The sequence below is a fragment of the Bubalus bubalis genome, chromosome 7 (assembly GCF_019923935.1).
Source record: "Bubalus bubalis isolate 160015118507 breed Murrah chromosome 7, NDDB_SH_1, whole genome shotgun sequence".
Classification (NCBI taxonomy): domain Eukaryota; kingdom Metazoa; phylum Chordata; class Mammalia; order Artiodactyla; family Bovidae; genus Bubalus; species Bubalus bubalis.
Window position 1 is genome coordinate 55,945,277 of NC_059163.1, and position 19,292 is coordinate 55,964,568.

General features: G+C 36.3%; 1 protein-coding gene across 9 annotated transcripts in view; it reads left to right on the top strand.

The window, feature by feature from the left end:
• ATP8A1 (ATPase phospholipid transporting 8A1) overlaps positions 1-19,292 on the top strand; it is a 235,296-nt gene that overhangs the window by 64,310 nt on the left and 151,694 nt on the right. For 4 of the 9 annotated variants that reach the window (XM_025290108.3, XM_044945925.2, XM_044945924.2 and 1 more), the window contains 8 exons: positions 75-148; positions 2,670-2,739; positions 4,272-4,399; positions 8,045-8,156; positions 9,318-9,483; positions 10,708-10,835; positions 12,976-13,053; positions 14,799-14,887. In XM_025290108.3, coding sequence (XP_025145893.1) covers positions 75-148; positions 2,670-2,739; positions 4,272-4,399; positions 8,045-8,156; positions 9,318-9,483; positions 10,708-10,835; positions 12,976-13,053; positions 14,799-14,887 — 845 coding nt within the window. The other 5 variants (XM_025290107.3, XM_025290109.3, XM_025290111.3 and 2 more) reach the window with 2 other exon arrangements.

Consider the following 19,292-nt stretch of genomic DNA (forward strand, 5'->3'; position numbering starts at 1 on the left):
TTGTTTGTTTTGTTTTTTTTTCCCCCTCTGTTATTCATTTTTTTGTTTTAATTATTTTAAACTGGGACCTGTAGGTGGCAGTAGGGGAAATAGTGAAAGTGACCAATGGGGAGCATCTCCCAGCAGATCTCATCAGCCTGTCCTCAAGGTTAGAACCACTGAGTTGTACAGGATGTGTGTATGTGGATCCTCACCCTTCACCAGAAAGCAGCTTGCACCCAAAGATGGTTGAGCTTTGTATCTCTTCCTTGAAAACACAAACATTTTATACTTCTTGGTGATGGATATTTCACAGATGTTTCAAAGTCCTTTTATGAATACATTGTTGAATGATGTTCATCCCTCGAGTGGGCAAATTCAGCTCCTGTTGTTATCAACAGGAGTCGGAGTCCATGAGGCATGCCACTAAAGGTAGATTTTAATTTCCTATGCATCATTACTATATATTCATTTTAACAACTTGCCTAAATACTAAGGCTTCATTTAGTACCTCTCTAGGATACTGTTCTGAACAATGTTAAGATTTACATGAAAAACTGTTATTGAGAAATTTTTATAATTTTAAACATTTGTCATATATTTGAGATTTTGTACAAGTTCAGTAGAATCCCATAGCAGTTGTGGCTATAATTTGGGCTTGTAGGGCTTACAGAGGACCCCCTGCACAAAGCTGGATGTTGTACAGTTGATACTGCATGCTTTGGGATCAGTATTTATCCCACTTGTAACTCGTGACAAAGTGCACGTTACTCTGATCAACTTCAGCCGTCTACTAGTGTCTGTATTGTGATAAGCATCTTGTTTCATCTTTCCACTTACTAATCTAAAAGCCTGCTTTGCCTTTCGGTAGTCTGTGTTTTGAGTGTCATCATAATTTGCTGAAATAATAATTATCTAGCATGATTCCTTATCTGAGACTTCTTGCTGCCTTTTCATAATGTTGTCAAGAACTCCTGCAAAAACAGTTTTTTTAAGAGATTAAGAATGTTCTGAATTTGGATATATGTTTTATTTACCCCATTTCAAAGAGAAACCAGCCATTTAACTTTCTAATTTGCTTGCCATTTAAGGTTCTAGAAAAGTGGTTTCATGGGAGAAAAAAAAGACCATTATTCTCATTTGATGTGAGAATGGCCTTGGCTATATTGATCAGTAGAAATTTAATGCTTTTCACTGTTAAAATATGGAATTGGCAATGGTCATTTAGCATTTGTCATCCTTCTGTATTATCAGAAGATATGTTTTATAAAATTTTATAAACCATTTTTGAGTGTATACTTAAGTAAATTACAAATTGGGAGCAAGTGATAGAACTAAATTACTATTGTGACAGTAATAAAAATTAAAACCTTAATTGATAAAGTGAAAATATATATATCGAAAAACTTATGCAGTTGGGGAAAAAAGTATCAGCTTTATGGAAGAAGAAAAAAAAAAGCCCGTAGAGAAATTAAAGGACTTGTGAGTTTTCTTTAAAATGAATCTGTAAAATATTTGATTAATGACCACGAATTTCAGTATTTTTCACAAGTCTTCAAGCCGTAAAACTAAGCAGTGTGCTCATGTCTGAAACTCAGAATCTTCTGCTTTACACATGTATAAATTGGAAGTTGATTAGAAAATTCCAGGTGTTTGTGACTTAGAAATTTCTGTGAGTATACATACTTATCAGAAATTACATTCACAGTTGCTATATGATGTTAATTGATTGGCTTTTCATATAAGCAAGTGCTGTTGAGATTGACTTAACTTCAAAATGCTTTTCCTTATAGTTGAGGATCAGATTTATACAACGAGGCTGCAGACTCACCTGGCTGTAGTTGCTGAGCAAGTAAAATTAGCACATGAAGGGGCAGATCACAGGACGTGCAGGGGCGCGTGCCTGTGACGACACTGGAGAACAGGGCCCCTGAACACCAGCCACTGCACACTAAGCTTGACTAAAACACTCTGGTGGGGACCCATAGCGTGAACCTTCTAGGTTCAGGTCATGGCCAAGTTGGCTGATTTTTTGCTGCCTCACTAATCTCTGAAGCAACTCTAAAAAATAGAACAGAAAAAATAAGGGAAAGAAAGTGTATATCCACTTTCACTGTAAAATATGTTCATACAGTTTTTTAAAGTAGCCTTAAAATTTGAATATTATGGTCCACATAAGCCTATTCATCTTTTCTAAAGATGCAGTATCATACAACCCAAACGTGCAAATGCAAGTTTATAGAAGCAACAATCTGGAATTTTCTAATGCATCTCAATCAATTTACATGTGGGCTATGAGCATGAGATCTCACTTGATATTTTTGAGCTAAAGATATGACACAAAGCTGCTTTACATTTCAGATATAGTCTGTGTTGTGTCTATATGAGGAAAGATTTAAGTATAGTGTGACAAATCTAATTATTTACATAATCTTGAAGGTCAGTACTGATTGTTGTCAGGATATTGCTTTGGGGTCCTCTGGCTGAACATCTGATCCATGGGTTGTCATGCATGGGTTCTGCCTCGCAGCATTTTGTGGTTAGAATGAAAGATATCAAGAAACTAGGTAACTAAACCTTTGTTTACAATGAAAGGCTTCAGTGAGTCTAAGCATTTTAAATAAGTTATTATTATGGTTTCCTTCCCCAACTAAATCTTTGTGCTTTTCCATTAAAAAAAAAAAAAACAGTGAGCCCCAGGCCATGTGCTACATTGAAACATCCAACTTAGATGGTGAAACAAACCTGAAAATTAGACAGGTAAGATCAAATATCGGTTTATGGAATTATTACTGTTCTCTTACATGGAATTGACAACTTTTTTGGAGAGGAAGAAAACTTGACTCTTCTAGGTTCTTCTGGCTGGTCTAAGAATGAAATTGACATGAGACATATTAACAGGAGAAAAATCAAATTTAATTTCATACATAATGGAATCCCACATACATGAGAGGCTCAAAGACAGAGATGCCAATCTGAGCTAAGTAATGGGAAGCCCTGAGGGTCATTTACAGGATGATAAGAAGAGCAGATGTTTGGTAATTAGATGTGTGTCCTGCCAGATGGATGGGCCCACTTTAAATAAAGTTTATCTCTTGCAATAACTGTTCTCTGGGAAAAACCCATAATTTAAGTTCTTTTAGATAGATAAGGGATGGACAGTAGTTTCTCTTGAACCCTCAGGATCTCCACTGCCTTTAGCTCAAAATAATAATCATACAAAAGTGAAACATTTTTGAGTTTTGTTCTGAACCCCTATAGCTTTATTACTGAATATTATTGTCTTGAGTTGAGGCAGTTCTGTTCACTTGCAAGTCTTTTCTCATTGAGCCACAATGAAGTGGTTTTATAAACTGGAAGAGTTAAGTATTATGGAAAATTCAGTTTTACTTGTCTAATTAAATATGATTCATCAGATAGGAACGATTTTGTAATATTTTTAATATTTTATGTAAAAATCAATACTCTGATGATATTAGTCATTCTAAGTACTTTTACATGTGTTAGCTTGTTTAATTTTCCCTTTTACCTGGCCCATATTTGGTTTTGCCATATGTAAAAGATTCCTAAAGGCTCCCTAATCTCAGAGAATTGGTTAGATTTCTGTATTTATTTCTCATATCTTTCCTAACAGAAAGTCACTGTAAGGTTTTAAAGTTTTAAAAGGGACATTAAAGAAAGTATCCTCTTGGGTTCTAGACAAATGGTGAAAATGACGTGGGAACTCTGGGTTGTGGTGGAAGCAGAGGCTCATCACAGCACCTGAACTCAACCTGCCACGGGAAGTGAAGGCTGCTCAGTGCCCGCCAATGCTTGGTGGACAGAGGGAGAAACTGTTTAGGAGTTTTCCTCCTCCATGGCCTGAAAGAATAAAAACATAACTACTCTCTTGGCATAGATTCTAGTTGTTTTACATTCCCTTTCTGAGATTCAGCAGACAGATTTAGACTGCATAATGCTAAATATCTTATTTTTGGAAGCAAACAGTTCTTTGAAGACTTTAATTCAAAATATCCTTGCAGACTAGTTTATAATCTCTCTAAGATATTTTAGAATTTTCACAAAATCTGCCCTGTTCTCCTAAATACCTACGTTCAAAGAAAAACCTATGTGCAAGTTGAGAGGAAGATATCTGCTAGTTTTGATCTGACAAAGAGAGGGGGGAATAATTGTTCTAAAAGAGTGGGATCTCTTAGATTTTAAGATGTGGATGAATTATTCAGAATTCCCTGCTCCCTCCCACATACAACTTATTTAATATACTCTATGCTAATTTACAAATTTCTAAACAGGGCTTACCAGCAACATCAGATATAAAAGACATTGACAGTTTGATGAGACTCTCTGGCAGAATTGAGTGTGAAAGTCCAAACAGACATCTCTATGATTTTGTTGGAAACATACGGCTTGATGGACACAGGTATGTAAATTGGTCTTCATAAAAACACACAAGTCACTCTGCTGTAGGGTATTACTGAAATAGGTACATATTTTCTTATTCTCTAAGTTTGACAACGCAAACTCTCTTTCTTAAGCATTTTGTATTACTTCTACCCAGAGTTCTTTTGTGAAAGTGCTCTTAACCCTGTACACCTCATACAGCTGAAGGCTTCCGAGGGTTCCTGTCAGCCGAGGAGTTGGATATTCTCCTGGATATGCCAGGCTTCTGGCACATTGTTAAGTGGTTTCTTCTTTGGCCAGAATCCTTATAGACTTAGCCATTCTCTATGACCTGGGTCCTTTCCTGGAATCTCTAATGCCTCGAGGAGTTCAGACTCTGCCCACAGGGGTTCGTTGTGCTGGATAGTTTCTTCTCTTCTCTGTGTAACTGCATTTGCCCTTTTCTAGGCCATTTTATCTGTAGTCACCTTTATACCTGCCTCCTGCCATTCTCCATCCCCTTCTTTTCCCCTCCTGCTTCCTGCCTCTTCCCTCATCCAGTCACCCTGTACCCAGGAGGCCAGGTCAGTTGCAGATGTTAAGGAGATGCAATGGAAAAAGCAGACAAATCTGCCTGACCTTGAGAAACAACTTTCTTGCAGTAAGGGAAGGGCAAACAGACCAACAATAAAATGACAAGAAATTTTTATACTGTGTTAGAAAGTGATAAATGCTTTTGAAAAAATTACCCAGGATAAGACAGATTGGGAATTCTTGGGAGGGAATCACTTTTAGTTAATATGGCTGCAGGAAGGCAAATATTGCTTCATTGAGAAGGTAACATTGAGGCAAAGGTGAATAGGAGATAAAGAAGTCAGTATTTGAATATCTGAAGGGAGATGATTCTAGATAGAGGGAATAGAAAGTACAAATTATCAGCTGTATGGTTACATCATTGGAAAGAAGGAGAGTACCTGGATTGATGATGGTATGTCATTGATGCCAGTGTGGTTGGAGTGGAATGATTGAGGAAGAGGGTAATAGAAGAACAGGGAGGTAATAGTGGGCCAGGTCATACTAGGCTTTGTATGTCATTGTAAGGGTGTTACCCTGAGTGAAGTGGGGATCAGCTGGCATTTTTTGAGGGGCAATATCAGCTGTTTGGTTGTGGACCTAAAAAGTTTGTAATGTCCAAACAGAGATATCAGGAGGCAGTTTAAACACATATGCCTGAAATTCGGGATAGAGGTCCAGATTCATGAGACAAATCTAAGAGTATTTGGCATAGATATTTAAAGCCATGGGATTGGAAGAAATCACCGAGGATGAACGGGTACAATTAGAAACGTGGGGAGGGCTGTCTTAGGACAGCATGAAGACTGAGAGGAGGGACTGGCAAAACAGACTGTGATCAAATTGGTAGCATAGAAACCAAGAGAGTGAAGAAACCCATATCAAGGCAGACAGGTGACTGAAGACAATGAAATCAAGTACAGTGAGTCTGAGAACCTACATCTGGATTTAGCAGGTGAAAATCCTTGAGCTCTGTTAGGACTGGTAGATCCTGATGAGAGTTAGTTTGAGATAATGGAAGGAGTTAAAAAATAGACAACTTTTTCAAGGAGTTTTGTTACGAAGGGGAGCAAAGAAATGAGGCAGAACTTAGCAGGAAGAGCGGGGTCTCCTCTGCCTCCCTTCTTTTCTAGTGGGCATTTGGAGTGGCCAACTAAATGTAGCTAAATGCTCTAGCTCACCCCGCCAGCCTGAGAGACTATCAGTGCTTTCAGTATTTTGTAGTTCCAGTATTATAGTATTGGAAACATAAAGGACAATTGAATACCCTGAACAGATCCACCAGTCTTCCTGTAAGTTTTGAAGTAATTATATATTGTTCTAAATTTTTCAGAGTGATCTTTCCATGAATATATGGTTATAGACTAATGATAGATTTGGCCATTTATGCAAGTAAAGTTTCTGAAGTCTGATGTTCCTAACTGGCCAGCTTCCATTTCTTATCTGTTCCCCAGCAAATCGATGCCAAGCAAATGCATACAGCGAAGGAGAAACCTTATATGATGGTGCCAAGATTTGGGGTGCAGATAGAATTTATATAATATGCTTCAATTTACATGAAATGTGGACATAGATTTTCCATATCTTTGTGTTTGTAGCACATTTGACTTTTACAGTAATTACCTAGTATTCTCAGAGCCCCTTTAGTTTGGAATGAATGTATTTTGATCATATTAAGGATAAAGGTCATTGTTTATTGCTAGGAACTTCAGAATTCCAGCTCTGATGAAAACTAATAACCAATTCTTATTGAGTCCTTGTAATAAAAGTAGTTTTTGCTTTTGTAGAGTTTGTCTCTCATTCCAGTCAATCTATACCACAAATGCTGAGCTGACAGTTGCCAGGTCATACCCGTAGATACATGAGAAACAGTTGGCATTTATGTGCCCTAGCGCATAATCCAGCAACTTCTGAAGTGCTCCCCAAACTTTAAAATGGGTCTGAAAGTCATGTTGTTTTGCATAAGGAATGAGTTATAGTTGCTGTGTTCTTTTCTTAAGTTGGAATACAAATTCCTAAGGGTGTACTCACTGAAGTAGATGGCTTCAAGAGCTGTTATTACCCACCCATCTGGGTTGATTTCAGCTGAGCCAGTGACATTTCTGTAGCTCCTAAAAGAAGGTCCCAGCCCCAAACTACAACTGGATCCCCTACTGGATTATAAAGTCTCACCAGCAATGAAAGCTTCAGTCTCACTTTGCTTCTCTGACAAACAAATTCTGTGTTTCTGGAGACTTTTCTTGGGGAAATGGCTTCCTCTTTCTTCTGGAAGGTTTTTTTTTTTATGAATTTTTCATTATATTTGACCTTTTTTGATTTTTTTTAATCAGTAAAGTGAAGAATAATAATAGGAATCTTTGAGTCATTAAATTTTATGTAGTACGTTTCCATTAAGAATCCCACTGTATTTGTGATAGCTTGTACCGTTGTGATAGCTCTGTGAGAGGTTGTATTAATTAACCAACAACTTACCATAGTGGGTAGCTTTGCAAAAAATCCACAAAAGACCCAGCTTGACCCTTATTCACAAAAAAATGTGGCTTAAGTCCTATGGACTGAAGAATCTCAATTTCCTGTCATTTCAAAGGACTGTTTAAGACTTTCAGATGCTACCATTTATTGAAAATCTGTTCCCAGTTCTCAGAAAACTGATCTTCAAATACAATAAATGAATGGTCTAGAGATTTTAATACAAACTTAATCTCTGAATGGGGGGTTGTGGATGGCAATACAAAGTATCTGATGAGATCCACACATTTTCTTACCTTGTGTATTTTTTTTTTGTACCTTTATTTTACACAAGCTATTTTTAACTTGAAGGAAGGTGAGGGAAGGGAAACAGATCCCCTAATCTTACCACTCCTAAATATCTCAGAAACCTAAATGGACTTGCTAAATCAGGAAAAGTCTTCAACAGTCTTGAGAATGAGCCTCTGAATTCCATACAGAAAATTATTCTTATTGGTAGGAAAATTACTTCTGTTCTAAAAATAAAGTAAGAATGAAAGGGGTTATTGTCATAACAGAAACTTTCTTAGAACTAGATAGTGGCTGTAGAGTTCTTAAGCATTTTGGGAAATGTCATTTCTAATGTCAACATAATCTGTCATAGCACTGTTCCCCTGGGAGCAGACCAGATTCTTCTGCGAGGTGCTCAATTGAGAAATACACAGTGGGTTCATGGAATAGTTGTCTACACTGGACATGACACCAAGCTAATGCAGGTGAGGTTTTTATCTATGAAAACCTTAAGGACCTAGGTGTTTTCAAAATTACTGTCTGTAGCTCTCCATGCTATAGTCCTAATACATGCAGTGGACCATCTGTTATTGATACTTGAGCCCTACACTCTGCATCTAGATCTCATTCTTCAATGGGTGGGGCTGTGAAATGGCTTACTCCATGCAAGAACACTAGAAGGTTCCACCAGAGATCACCAGTGCATGAACACCTGATGATTTTGTATATCAGTCCATTGGCAGCATTTACTAACAATTGCAGTGATTGGCAAAAGTTGTCTGTTTAATGATGAGTGCTCTGCATTAAAGCGTTTATCTTATAATTTTATTACAATAATCAAATTTTAGAATTTATTTTATTTTTTTAAATAGAATTGAAAGAAAAACTTGTGAGTCAGATGTTGACTACTTTTTCACAGCATTTTTATGTGAAACCATTTTTAATCAGCTTTAATCCTGGCACTTACAATGTTTACACAGGACTGTGGGTGCTCCTTCTCGACATTAAGACATCATGAGTGTTCAATGGTTACATGAGTGTGGAAAATTCATTCTTAAGATACTAAATGAAAATCTGCTTTCGGGCTGATAACTCTGTTCCTTGTAAAGGCACAAAGATGTTATCCACAGGCAAGCAGGACTGCTGTTAATGATTCTCGATAGCCAGCGCTACTTAGATTACTGCTGTGCTAAGTACAACAGTTACTAAATACCATCAAAAAACCTGGAAACCAGAGTGTCTTCATGGTCTGGAATTTCCACATCTCTGGCTATGGGTCATAGGTCCTTCTCTGCCTCTCTCTGGGAGCTGAAATGCTAGAGGTCTTCTTCTACCCTGTTTGCTTAGGTTGTTGCATCTTACCTGCCACAGTGCAAAAGCTATGTCTTCAAAAGGCATGTTATTTCCTTCTCTTCTTTCTTGTTGTTTTATGTCGTAGAAAAAGGACTGCATGATGTAGTACAGGAAAAGAGGTGGTTAGCTTGTGACAGCTTATTACATCTGATTGTTTTCTGCATAAATCTCATGTGTTGAATTGTATGTAGATTTTGAGTTGTGACTTTGTCATGCTCACCAAAATACTGGATACACATTACTAGATTATTTGTACACATTGATTACTACTCATCTTTGTTTTCTTTTTACAGAATTCAACAAGTCCACCACTTAAACTCTCAAATGTCGAAAGGATTACAAATGTACAGATTTTGATTTTATTTTGTATCTTGATTGCCATGTCTCTTGTCTGTTCTGTGGGCTCAGCCATTTGGAATCGAAGGCATTCTGGAAGGGACTGGTATCTCAATCTAAACTGTGAGCATTGAAGTGCTTATTGTACTTATTTTTACTTTCATAAAAACAAGTGTTTGTTTCACAACTGATTTTGGAATTTCCTGTTTCTAAAAAGAAAACTTTGTTGCCAAGATAACAGGACATCTAATCTTTATTTTTCAGTGCCCTTTCCAGTAAAAGTTAAGTAAAATGTTACAATCTCTAAAATTTCAGAATCCTAAAAAATATAGTGGTTACTATAAAATAGTTATATTATTAATGTTATTTTAAATGTATTGATTTCTTTTATTTTTAACACAAGTGGTTATATAGCTGTCTGGTAAAGAAAGTAGATTGAATATATTTAAATCATCAAAAAGTATTTTACATGTTTTTAAATGTTTAAGGTACTTTCATTTGAACTCATAACTGCAGTGAGTTCTGTGTTGATAATCATCTTTTTTTAGGGAAAGTACTATTAGTTTCCTTTTCTAGCATTTCCCTTTTTACTGAATATTTCTGGGAAATAAGTTTACATTTCCTTTTGGTGAGCACTTGACCAATAAATACTTAAGTTCCAAGACTGTGTAAACAAATTCAAGTAAAATTTTATGTTAAAAGATATTTTTTCTGTTTTTTTTTTCTTTATGATATTGATTTAGCCTTGTAGTTATTTCAAGGGTCTTGATTTTTAATAAGTCATTGGTTTGCTGTTTCAACATTAGAACTGCTAAGACTACCGTCATTTTCTTTCTTCATATACTTTACAATTTATCTGGGACAACTGTTTTATTTACATTATTAAAGAATAAGAATATAATTTACCTAGGGTTCAGACCTACGCTGTTTTTGCTATTTGGGTTGGTTTTGCTGCTGTTATTTCGTTTGTTTGCTTTTAAGACATCTTTCAAGTTAGAAATGCTTTGCAAAAATTTGTTCTACCCAGTTGAGATTCTACCTCAACTAATCTGTCTAAACTTCTACGTCCCTAATACTTCATGTTTGGAATGAGTTTGAAATATTTGGTGGCACTTTCTCTTTTTAGTACCATTATGCAGTTCTTAATAGGGTTCACAACATCTTGAATATAAATAATGCTATTCCATCTTGAAGACTGTATTTGATAATATGAATATGTTATCAGCACAGTGTCCCTGTCCAACTTTCTAGATATATAATATGAAAAATTCTTATTATGCTAAAATTCTGGTTAATACAAATAAAATGTAAAACTGTAAATGACCTTTTTTCTACCTCCCCCAATAGATGGTGGTGCTAATAATTTTGGACTGAATTTCTTGACCTTCATCATCCTTTTCAATAACCTCATTCCTATCAGCTTGCTGGTGACATTAGAAGTGGTGAAATTTACCCAGGCATACTTCATAAATTGGGTAAATATGAATTACTATTGTTCTTCATTATGCTCAACATACATTTTTGTCTTTTCTTTCTTGATAGGATCTTTTGATCTTTCAGAAAAAATATCTTATTTATACCTTACTTTTTATTGACTACATTTCAAAATATTTATAAGCCTAATTATAATCTAACGGTAACAAATTTCATTTGACATGTGAAAATTGTAACAGAATCTCTCATGTCAGAATCACACAAGTTTACAGACCAGACATGCTCGAGAAAAATAGGTCTGTGGTTGAGGAAACCCATAGGGTTTAGAGTTAAAAACAGTAGATTTTAGTTCTAATTCTGTAATACACTAGCTGTATGAACTTTGCCAAGCTGCCTGACCTCTTTGAGACTTGTTTTCTTGGCCAGTCACATGGGAATAGTAAAACAAGCTTTACTTGCATCTCACAATATTTATATAGATCAAGGGACTCTTGTGACATAGCAGACAACATTATAAACAATTGAGCACTATAGAAATAATGTTATTAACTTCTCACAGCAACCAGGTTGTCTATCATGTTTTAATTCATCTTTGTAGTTTATTTTTCTACACTATGAACAGTTTCAGCTGTGCTTGAATTTGTATTCTTAATTTTTTTTCTTATTTTTTTCTAATCTTAGAGAAGTGTTCTAGACATCTGTTTCCTAAGTATTTTGTTTATAAAATGTTACTCTTCTTCAACTAAATTTCAGTTATTTTCACCAAAGTTAAAATTAATAAATTTATGTAAATTAAGTCTTTAAACATAATCTACCAGAAAGTATAATTTTTTATTTTGAGAAATTTTAGTATCTTTTGATTTTTCAATCATTTGAAAGTCTTTCAATATGAACAATATTAAGATTTTTAAAATATGCTACTTTTGCAACTGTTCATTGTCTTTCCAATGGTGAATGATCCACTTCAACCTTTCATCTCTAATTCATTGGTAAAGATCAGTTTAATTTAGAAATCTGAAGTGAGTTGGAGGCATAGCTCAATTTGTTGCTGAAAAAATTATATAATAAAATTTGTATAAGTACAATAAAAACTTATTGAAGGTTTTCTACATATAGAAACAAGTAGCTCATTATGAAAATCAAATAACTAGTCACTTTTTTAAATTTGGATTTTCAAAAGTAATATTTGTTTCAAATAATTACATAATTTTAGTTTTGAATGAACCTAGAAGGCTTATGTTTTTCAACTGCTTTTCTGATATACAGAGATTTTTCTGACATTCCTGACAGATAGTCTCGTACCAAGCAGCTTCTTCCTTGGGTGAAAATGAGATGAGTAACTGCCTTCCTTTTCTTCTGGTTCTTCCCAATTGATCTTTTATGAAAATGGCTAATCTTGTTTCCAGATGACAACCTTACAAAACATTTGAACTTGGCTACCATGCCTATTCTATCATCCCCACCCCCAACTAAATATTCTCTGTCTCCTTCCAATTCTTCATTTGACATAATTTCCATCTCAACCCTGTTGTGGTCACCACTCTCTAAACATTGCCCATATTTGTTTACTATCCTTCTTTAAACGAGGTGCCTATTCCAGAACTGGTGTTGATTAGCCTGAAGTACAGATGCAGGGAAGATCAGATTTGGTCCTTTCATTTGACATATGAATCAGTAAACCCTGGTTTTGTCAATAAAAACCCTGGCTTGTATATACTTTATTTTCAAGTATATACAGTGTAAGAAGGAATTTGGTCAAGACAGTACAACAAGATGGAATTCCTTTGGTAATTTTTTTCAGGGATTTGAAGTCTTAATTATTTGAGCAGTGTTTAGTTACTGTTATTTTAGCTCACATAAAGCATTGTGTCAGACACTAGAGGAGGCACCTTACCTCCATTATCTAATTTAATCCTTATAGTAGGTCACTTATCTAGGAAATGGTGGAATGATAGTAAGCCAAGATTGCCTGATTCCAGAGACATGCTCTGACTTCGATCTGGTCTGTCCTTACTAAGAAATATGATACTCTGTATTGAGTATTTTTTAGGAAATAATGAAATGGTTAGAGATGGCAAGAGATGCGTGTTACATCCATAGCTCACCAGTTAAATAAAATTGTATTCAAATCTCTTATTATGAGTTGTATTTGATGATATCTCTCTCTTTTTTTCTTTTAAGGATCTTGACATGCACTATGAACCAACCGACACTGCTGCTATGGCTCGAACATCTAATCTGAATGAGGAACTTGGCCAGGTAAACTAAATTTCTTATTGATATGTTGAACTGGAAGTCAGATTTGGTGTAATTTCCACTGTATGTGACAACTTTGGAATTGACAGCTCCTGATTTTCCATTGTTTGAATGATTGGCATAAATAAGTGCATGTTAGTACCTAACTGTCAATTTTCATTTTTAGTGAATATTCTGTTCTCAGGATAAGGTATTTCACAGAGACATGTCCTTTAGTATATAATCTGATTAGTATATAGAGTATTGGCTGCTTCTGAGTTATAAACTCCCAGTATTAAAATTGTTCATAGCTTTTGATCAGAAAGGAAGGAGGGGGGGTGGGGGGGAGGAAGTTTATCAATGAAGTTGTACAAGTCAAACAGGAATTTCAAATTTATAATTCACACTATATTCACATCAGATCAGATCAGTCACTCAGTCATGTCCGACTCTTTGCGACCGCATGAATCGCAGCACGCCAGGCCTCCCTGTCCATCACCAATTCCTGGAGTTCACTCAGACTCACGTCCATCAAGTCAGTGATGCCATCCAGCCATCTCATCCTCTGTCGTCCCCTTCTCCTCCTGCCCCCAATCCCTCCCAGCATCAGAGTCTTTTCCAATGAGTCAACTCTTCACATGAGGTGGCCAAAGTACTGGAGTTTCAGCTTGAGCATCATTCCTTCCAAAGAAATCCCAGGGCTGATCTCCTTCAGAATGGACTGGTTGGATCTCCTTGCAGTCCCAGGGACTCTCAAGAGTCTTCTCCAACACCACAGTTCAAAAGCATCAATTCTTCAGCGCTCAGCCTTCTTCACAGTCCAACCCTCACATCCGTACATGACCACAGGAAAAACCATAGCCTTGACTAGACGGACCTTTGTTGACAAAGTAATGTCTCTGCTTTTTTGCTATCTAGGTTGGTCATAACTTTCCTTCCAAGGAGTAAATATATTTGTAATTCATTTATATGTGTTAGCTAAGAAAGGATTCTACTCTTCTTATGCCATTGCCATTTGCTAAGTCTTACTCTTAAGGTAGCGTTTAAACCAAAGCTGTTTTTTTTCCTTACCAATTCAGATGTTGTATGAAGTTATTTTTAATCAAGCAAGCCATCACCAATCCCATAATTGTTTTGTTGAGAAGTGTTGAAAGAGATTTTAGTGCTCGGAATCCCATGGACCGAGGAAGTTGGAGGGCTACAGGCCAGGGGGTCACAGAGTCGAATAGAATTGAAGCAACTAATGCAGGCAAGCGCATGTTAAGTAATGATAGAGGCACTTACTAGTGCAAATTCAGACTGTTAAGACAGATTCTGTATGGCTGTAGTTTCTCTGCTAGCTTGAGAGAATTTCATTTCATATATGATTCACTGCTGAAAATCTAGAAGAAATAGTTAAAAATATTCCTTGATGATGTGCAAAAAGTAGTCAGTTAATACCATTCAAGAATCCACCTACAGTGCTTGAGACCTGGGTTCGATCCTTGGATCGGGCAGATCCCCTGGAGGAGGACATGGCAACCCACTCCAGTATTCTTGCCTGGAAAGTTTCATGGACAGAGGAACCTGGCAGGCTACATTCCATGAGATCGCAAAGCGTCAGACATGACTGACTAAGCACAGCACAGTACATTGTGACCCTGCGGTGCAACAAAATTGGTTAAAAGAATAGTAATGAAAGGGTGTTTGTTTTTTTTTTAAGCCTTTCAATAAAAGACTGGCTTAAAATGATCTCTGAAATTTTAATGAGAAATTTTTAATTTTTTTAGGTAAAATATATATTTTCTGACAAAACTGGTACTTTGACGTGCAATGTAATGCAGTTTAAGAAGTGCACCATAGCTGGAGTGGCTTACGGGTGAGTTTTTTCCCTTTAATCAGAGTTATGATGTACACATTTAATTAGTGTTAACAGTTTGGTACAATTGGGGGAGTTCTTTTTAGAAAGGTGTTTTTTTCTTTTTAATCTAGAAAGCAGCTATTTTGACTTCAGCATACATGTACATTTTATGTTTTATAGCTTTATGGTATTGTTTTTCATTTGGAATTACTATGAGGTAGGCGCCCTACCCAATAATCTTTTAGTATTTAGAGCTGCCCTGCAGATCTCTATCTGGTAATAAGGTATAAATACACTCCCTCTCCACTGCCATAAACCTACCATGCGGCCTGCCTGTGTGAAAGCACATTGTTTCTCTGAGAAAGTTGGCCCTTCGATTTCTTTTTATCACCTCTCCTCTTTGCAGTCATAGAATCTATCCTTTAGAATGTGCTTGTTGAGTACCCATTTTTTTCTTACTTCTAGGTATGCTTGCCTAAACTTCAAAAGCCTCCTTTTTGAAACCCTTTATAGGGTAATGTGAGAAAATTAATTTCTACATCTCCTGAAAAGTCATGATCAAAGATGAAACATCCTTCTGGTTGATTGATCTTGGCCTTTTACCAACTTTCCCAGCGAAAGACTGGTATCTTAATCATGCAAGCAAGGACACTTGCTTTGGGGTTTTTCTGGCTTGTACCCACCCCTTCCCCACTCCTGCTCTGTCTCTAAGCAGTAAACTAGTATAAATACTAGTAAACACTAGTAAACACTAGTAAAATAGTGTGCTGAATTATGAAAATGCCCTTAGGTAAAAGCATAAATAAATAACCACTTGGTAAAAAAATTCTAAAAGTATGTGATTACTCCCCTACATGGTCTGTAAAGGGGAATAGATGGAGGCAGCTATCTCTGTTCTTTGGATTAGTAGAGAGGATGACTGAAAGTGACTTCAAACTTTGTGGGTAAGTGAAGCTAAAGACTGAATGGCTATTTTACACTGTAAGGACAAGCTGCTAATTTAAGAAGCATGCTTACTATCTATTTCCAGGGCGGGATACCCTTTTGCATCTTCCCTCTTTATCTGAAGATCTCCCAGTTCCTTTAAACAAAAGAAACCTTCCTCTCTCCTCCCCCAGTTGCTTCAGGCCTCTTTGTTTTCCTGCTGGTAAAGAAGAGGTGTGCCACACTCTCTGACATTTTGCACCTAAGTGTTTGACCCACAGTTATCCCTGATGAGAGAAGGAAGAGCCTATTGTGATTCTAGAGTTTGTTGTGTTACACTTGCTGACAAATTTATGGTGATGTTTGTTTTTATGCACATTCTGCTGGCATTCATAAATGTTATTTTTAGAGGGTTCTGTTTTGGGAATTGACGTCCGTTTTTTACTTTGTTCAGTTGAATAAGCCAGTTCTTCAAATTAGTAATTACTGATTGTGAACCTATCAGAACAGAGAACCAGAATAACAGCTAGGTGTTCTTTTCCATTTTACAAGGTTTTCTTATTCCTGGAACAAGTTCTTAAGCACTTACAGGCAGTAGTTCTAAAGAACAATGTTTTTCATGCGTCTGTTGGTAATACTGTCATGAACACATGTATTATATATTATGATAGACTGGGTTTGAGACTGGTAAATGTTAAAGAGAGGTAAGTATTGTCATGATTTAGATTGTTTCCAATGAAACAAATTTCCTCTTGGGAAAATCCACATCTCTTAACATTGAGCTGCAGTTTCAAGACTTGCGTCATAGTCCTAACTTTGTCATTAATTCACTGTATTACCTTAGACAGTTCCATTCAAATATTCCGAACTCTTTAAAACGAGTATGGTGAGACCTCCATACTCCAAGATTCTTTTCAGATCTGAAATTCGGTGATGTTTAGAAATTTTAAAATAGTGATTCCTTTATTTGCAGTTTTTAACTGTGAAATAAAAATGGGTTTCTCTTTGGATAATATATCATATTTTCAAGAATACCAAGAGCCTTGTTGAGTGAAACTTGTTAAACTACTTCCAGTAAATCATGTATGTGCTTATAGGATCCTTAACCCTGATTGAATTTTTTTTTCCTTTTATTACTTTATATTTATGGTACCTGCATATAGATATAGATGTTCTGGAAGTTTCCAGTTCAGAAACCTCAGACTCTCACCCAATATGATAAATTTATACAATACTTAAAAGTACAAAGGCTCCTTTTCTTTAAGAAACAATACTAGAAAACTCGTAAAGTTATTGACACCACAAGTAATTGTCCCATCCCCTCCCCTAAGCATTTCTGATGGACAGTTGGGATGTCAGCATTGCAGAGAGTTGTTGATACATGAAAGCTTTAGAGAAACAGAGACTTTAGACTACTCAGTTGACTACAGTAGGAGAGACACACAGCTATTACTTAATTCTGTCAAACTCCACAGGAAAAAGAAATGACTGAGAACCACCTTTCTGTGTGCATTTCCTCTGGGCGCTCTTGGGTTAAAGGAACCATGACATGGTTATACTGTCCCGTCTGCCCATGGAAGTGCTTTACATTATTTAATATGGGAAGCTCTTATTAATACACATGTATACTTTCACCTCCAGAAGAAGAAAACATAGAGATTGTCTCCTCAGAATTTAGCAAAACAAAGGAAAATAACACATAGTTTTATATACTAACAAATGCCTTTGGGGTTATGATTTCAGAGCTGATGCTTCTTAAGCACTTTTTAAGAAAATAAAATCTCTTTCTACCTTAGAGTCCAAGATGAGTTCTGTTGGCTTTTATCAGTTTGAAAGACTTTATCAGTTTGAAAGACAAGACTTGAAGTCTCTTGGTAGTATAATCTTTGCCTCGTTCAGTGCATTTTATAGATTTGTAGGAAGAAGATATTTAACACTTAAAACAAGGCTCCAAAATTTAGTCTTAGTAAGTTTTCCCTCATTTCTTTTAACTTTGGCCCTAAATTGGATTCATGATGGTCAATGAAATACAAGATTTGTACACGCCTAGTACACACGTAGCAATGATGTTTGTTTTGTAAAGATTAACTTTGTCAGAAGTACCACCATGATTAAACTTCTTAGACTGTTTCATTAGATTTTAATTAAATGTAAATAAATTGTGATATCATATTTATAAATTTAACTTATTACAAACTAGAAATTCTGCTGTTAAACATTTACTAAAGCATAATTTCAACAAGTTACTTCTTATACTAATTCAGTTTTATCATAGTTACTTGAAAGCCAGAAATAGGTAATGAGGTTTTTATGTTCAGTGGGTAGAATTCTCAATGCAGTGACTATTCTCGGCTACAGTCCTAAGTACTGTCTTTGTTGATAGTTTAAAATCTTACTATTAGAATGAGCTGATGAACTGGGAAAAGTTTTTTGTTTTGTTTTGGTTTTTTAAGAGTCTGTAAAGGAAATTAATATTATATTTTCATATGGGCAAGTCATTTTAATCAGTATTAAAAACATTTCATTGACTTTTTCCCTTTAAGTGAATACCAAATGCTCCTAATAATAATCTTTATTTACATGTGAAAATAGCATGTGAGTAGTTTTACTTGACAATATTTTGTTTAGCAATGTTTGCTGAAAGAATCGGTGACTTCTTTAAGTCTGAGAGGAAATTCACCATGAGAAACCTCACAATTATAAAAATTGCCCCAAGGTCTATATTATAACCAATAAATGTATCTCACTTCTCACTGTGACTGGTGGATAAAGCTGGGTAAAAACCATTCATTTATTCTCATGCCTCAACAAGTGTTCATCTCTATGTACAGTATGTAGTACTTTGTTAGATGTTGGGGATTTAAGGATCAGCCAAAGTTCACCTGGCTTCCACCCGCCTGAAGTTTATAGTCTAATTGGAGGTTAATGGATGTAATTAAATCATCATGCAGACAATTACAAAATCATAATGCAGTACAATGGTCTATATGAGGCTGTGATTGGGGACAGGGTGGAGGGGTGTGATCTAATCACTGAGACCAGGCACTGGGATGCTTAACACTGAGATCAGGAAGGAGTTTAAGAACTTACCAAGCAGATGTAACAGCATTGACGTCCCATGGTAAAGAACCAGACGGAAGGCACATATCAGAGCTACTAGAGCAGTGATCTTGGGGAAACTCATGCAGACAGAATAAAGTAACAGATGTATGGATCGCCCGCTGCTCATCTCATTCAGAATAGCCCTGAACATCTGCCAAGGTTGAACCACACCCAGGGAGTGCAGCCCTGAGCCTTGAGCTCTGAGGCTCCAGCCCCTCCCCAGTAGGAGATCCAGGGCTGCTGAACACCACCAGGGCAACTTGGAAGAACCTTGGTGCCGTGTTTTTGCTTGGGTAGCATCTGACCCTCCCCTCCTGTAGTTCAGGGACTCATCTAAGCCTTGAAGTTGATGAGAAGTGATTGCCTAGAGCACTGGGCTGCAGCTAGTTTTCACAGA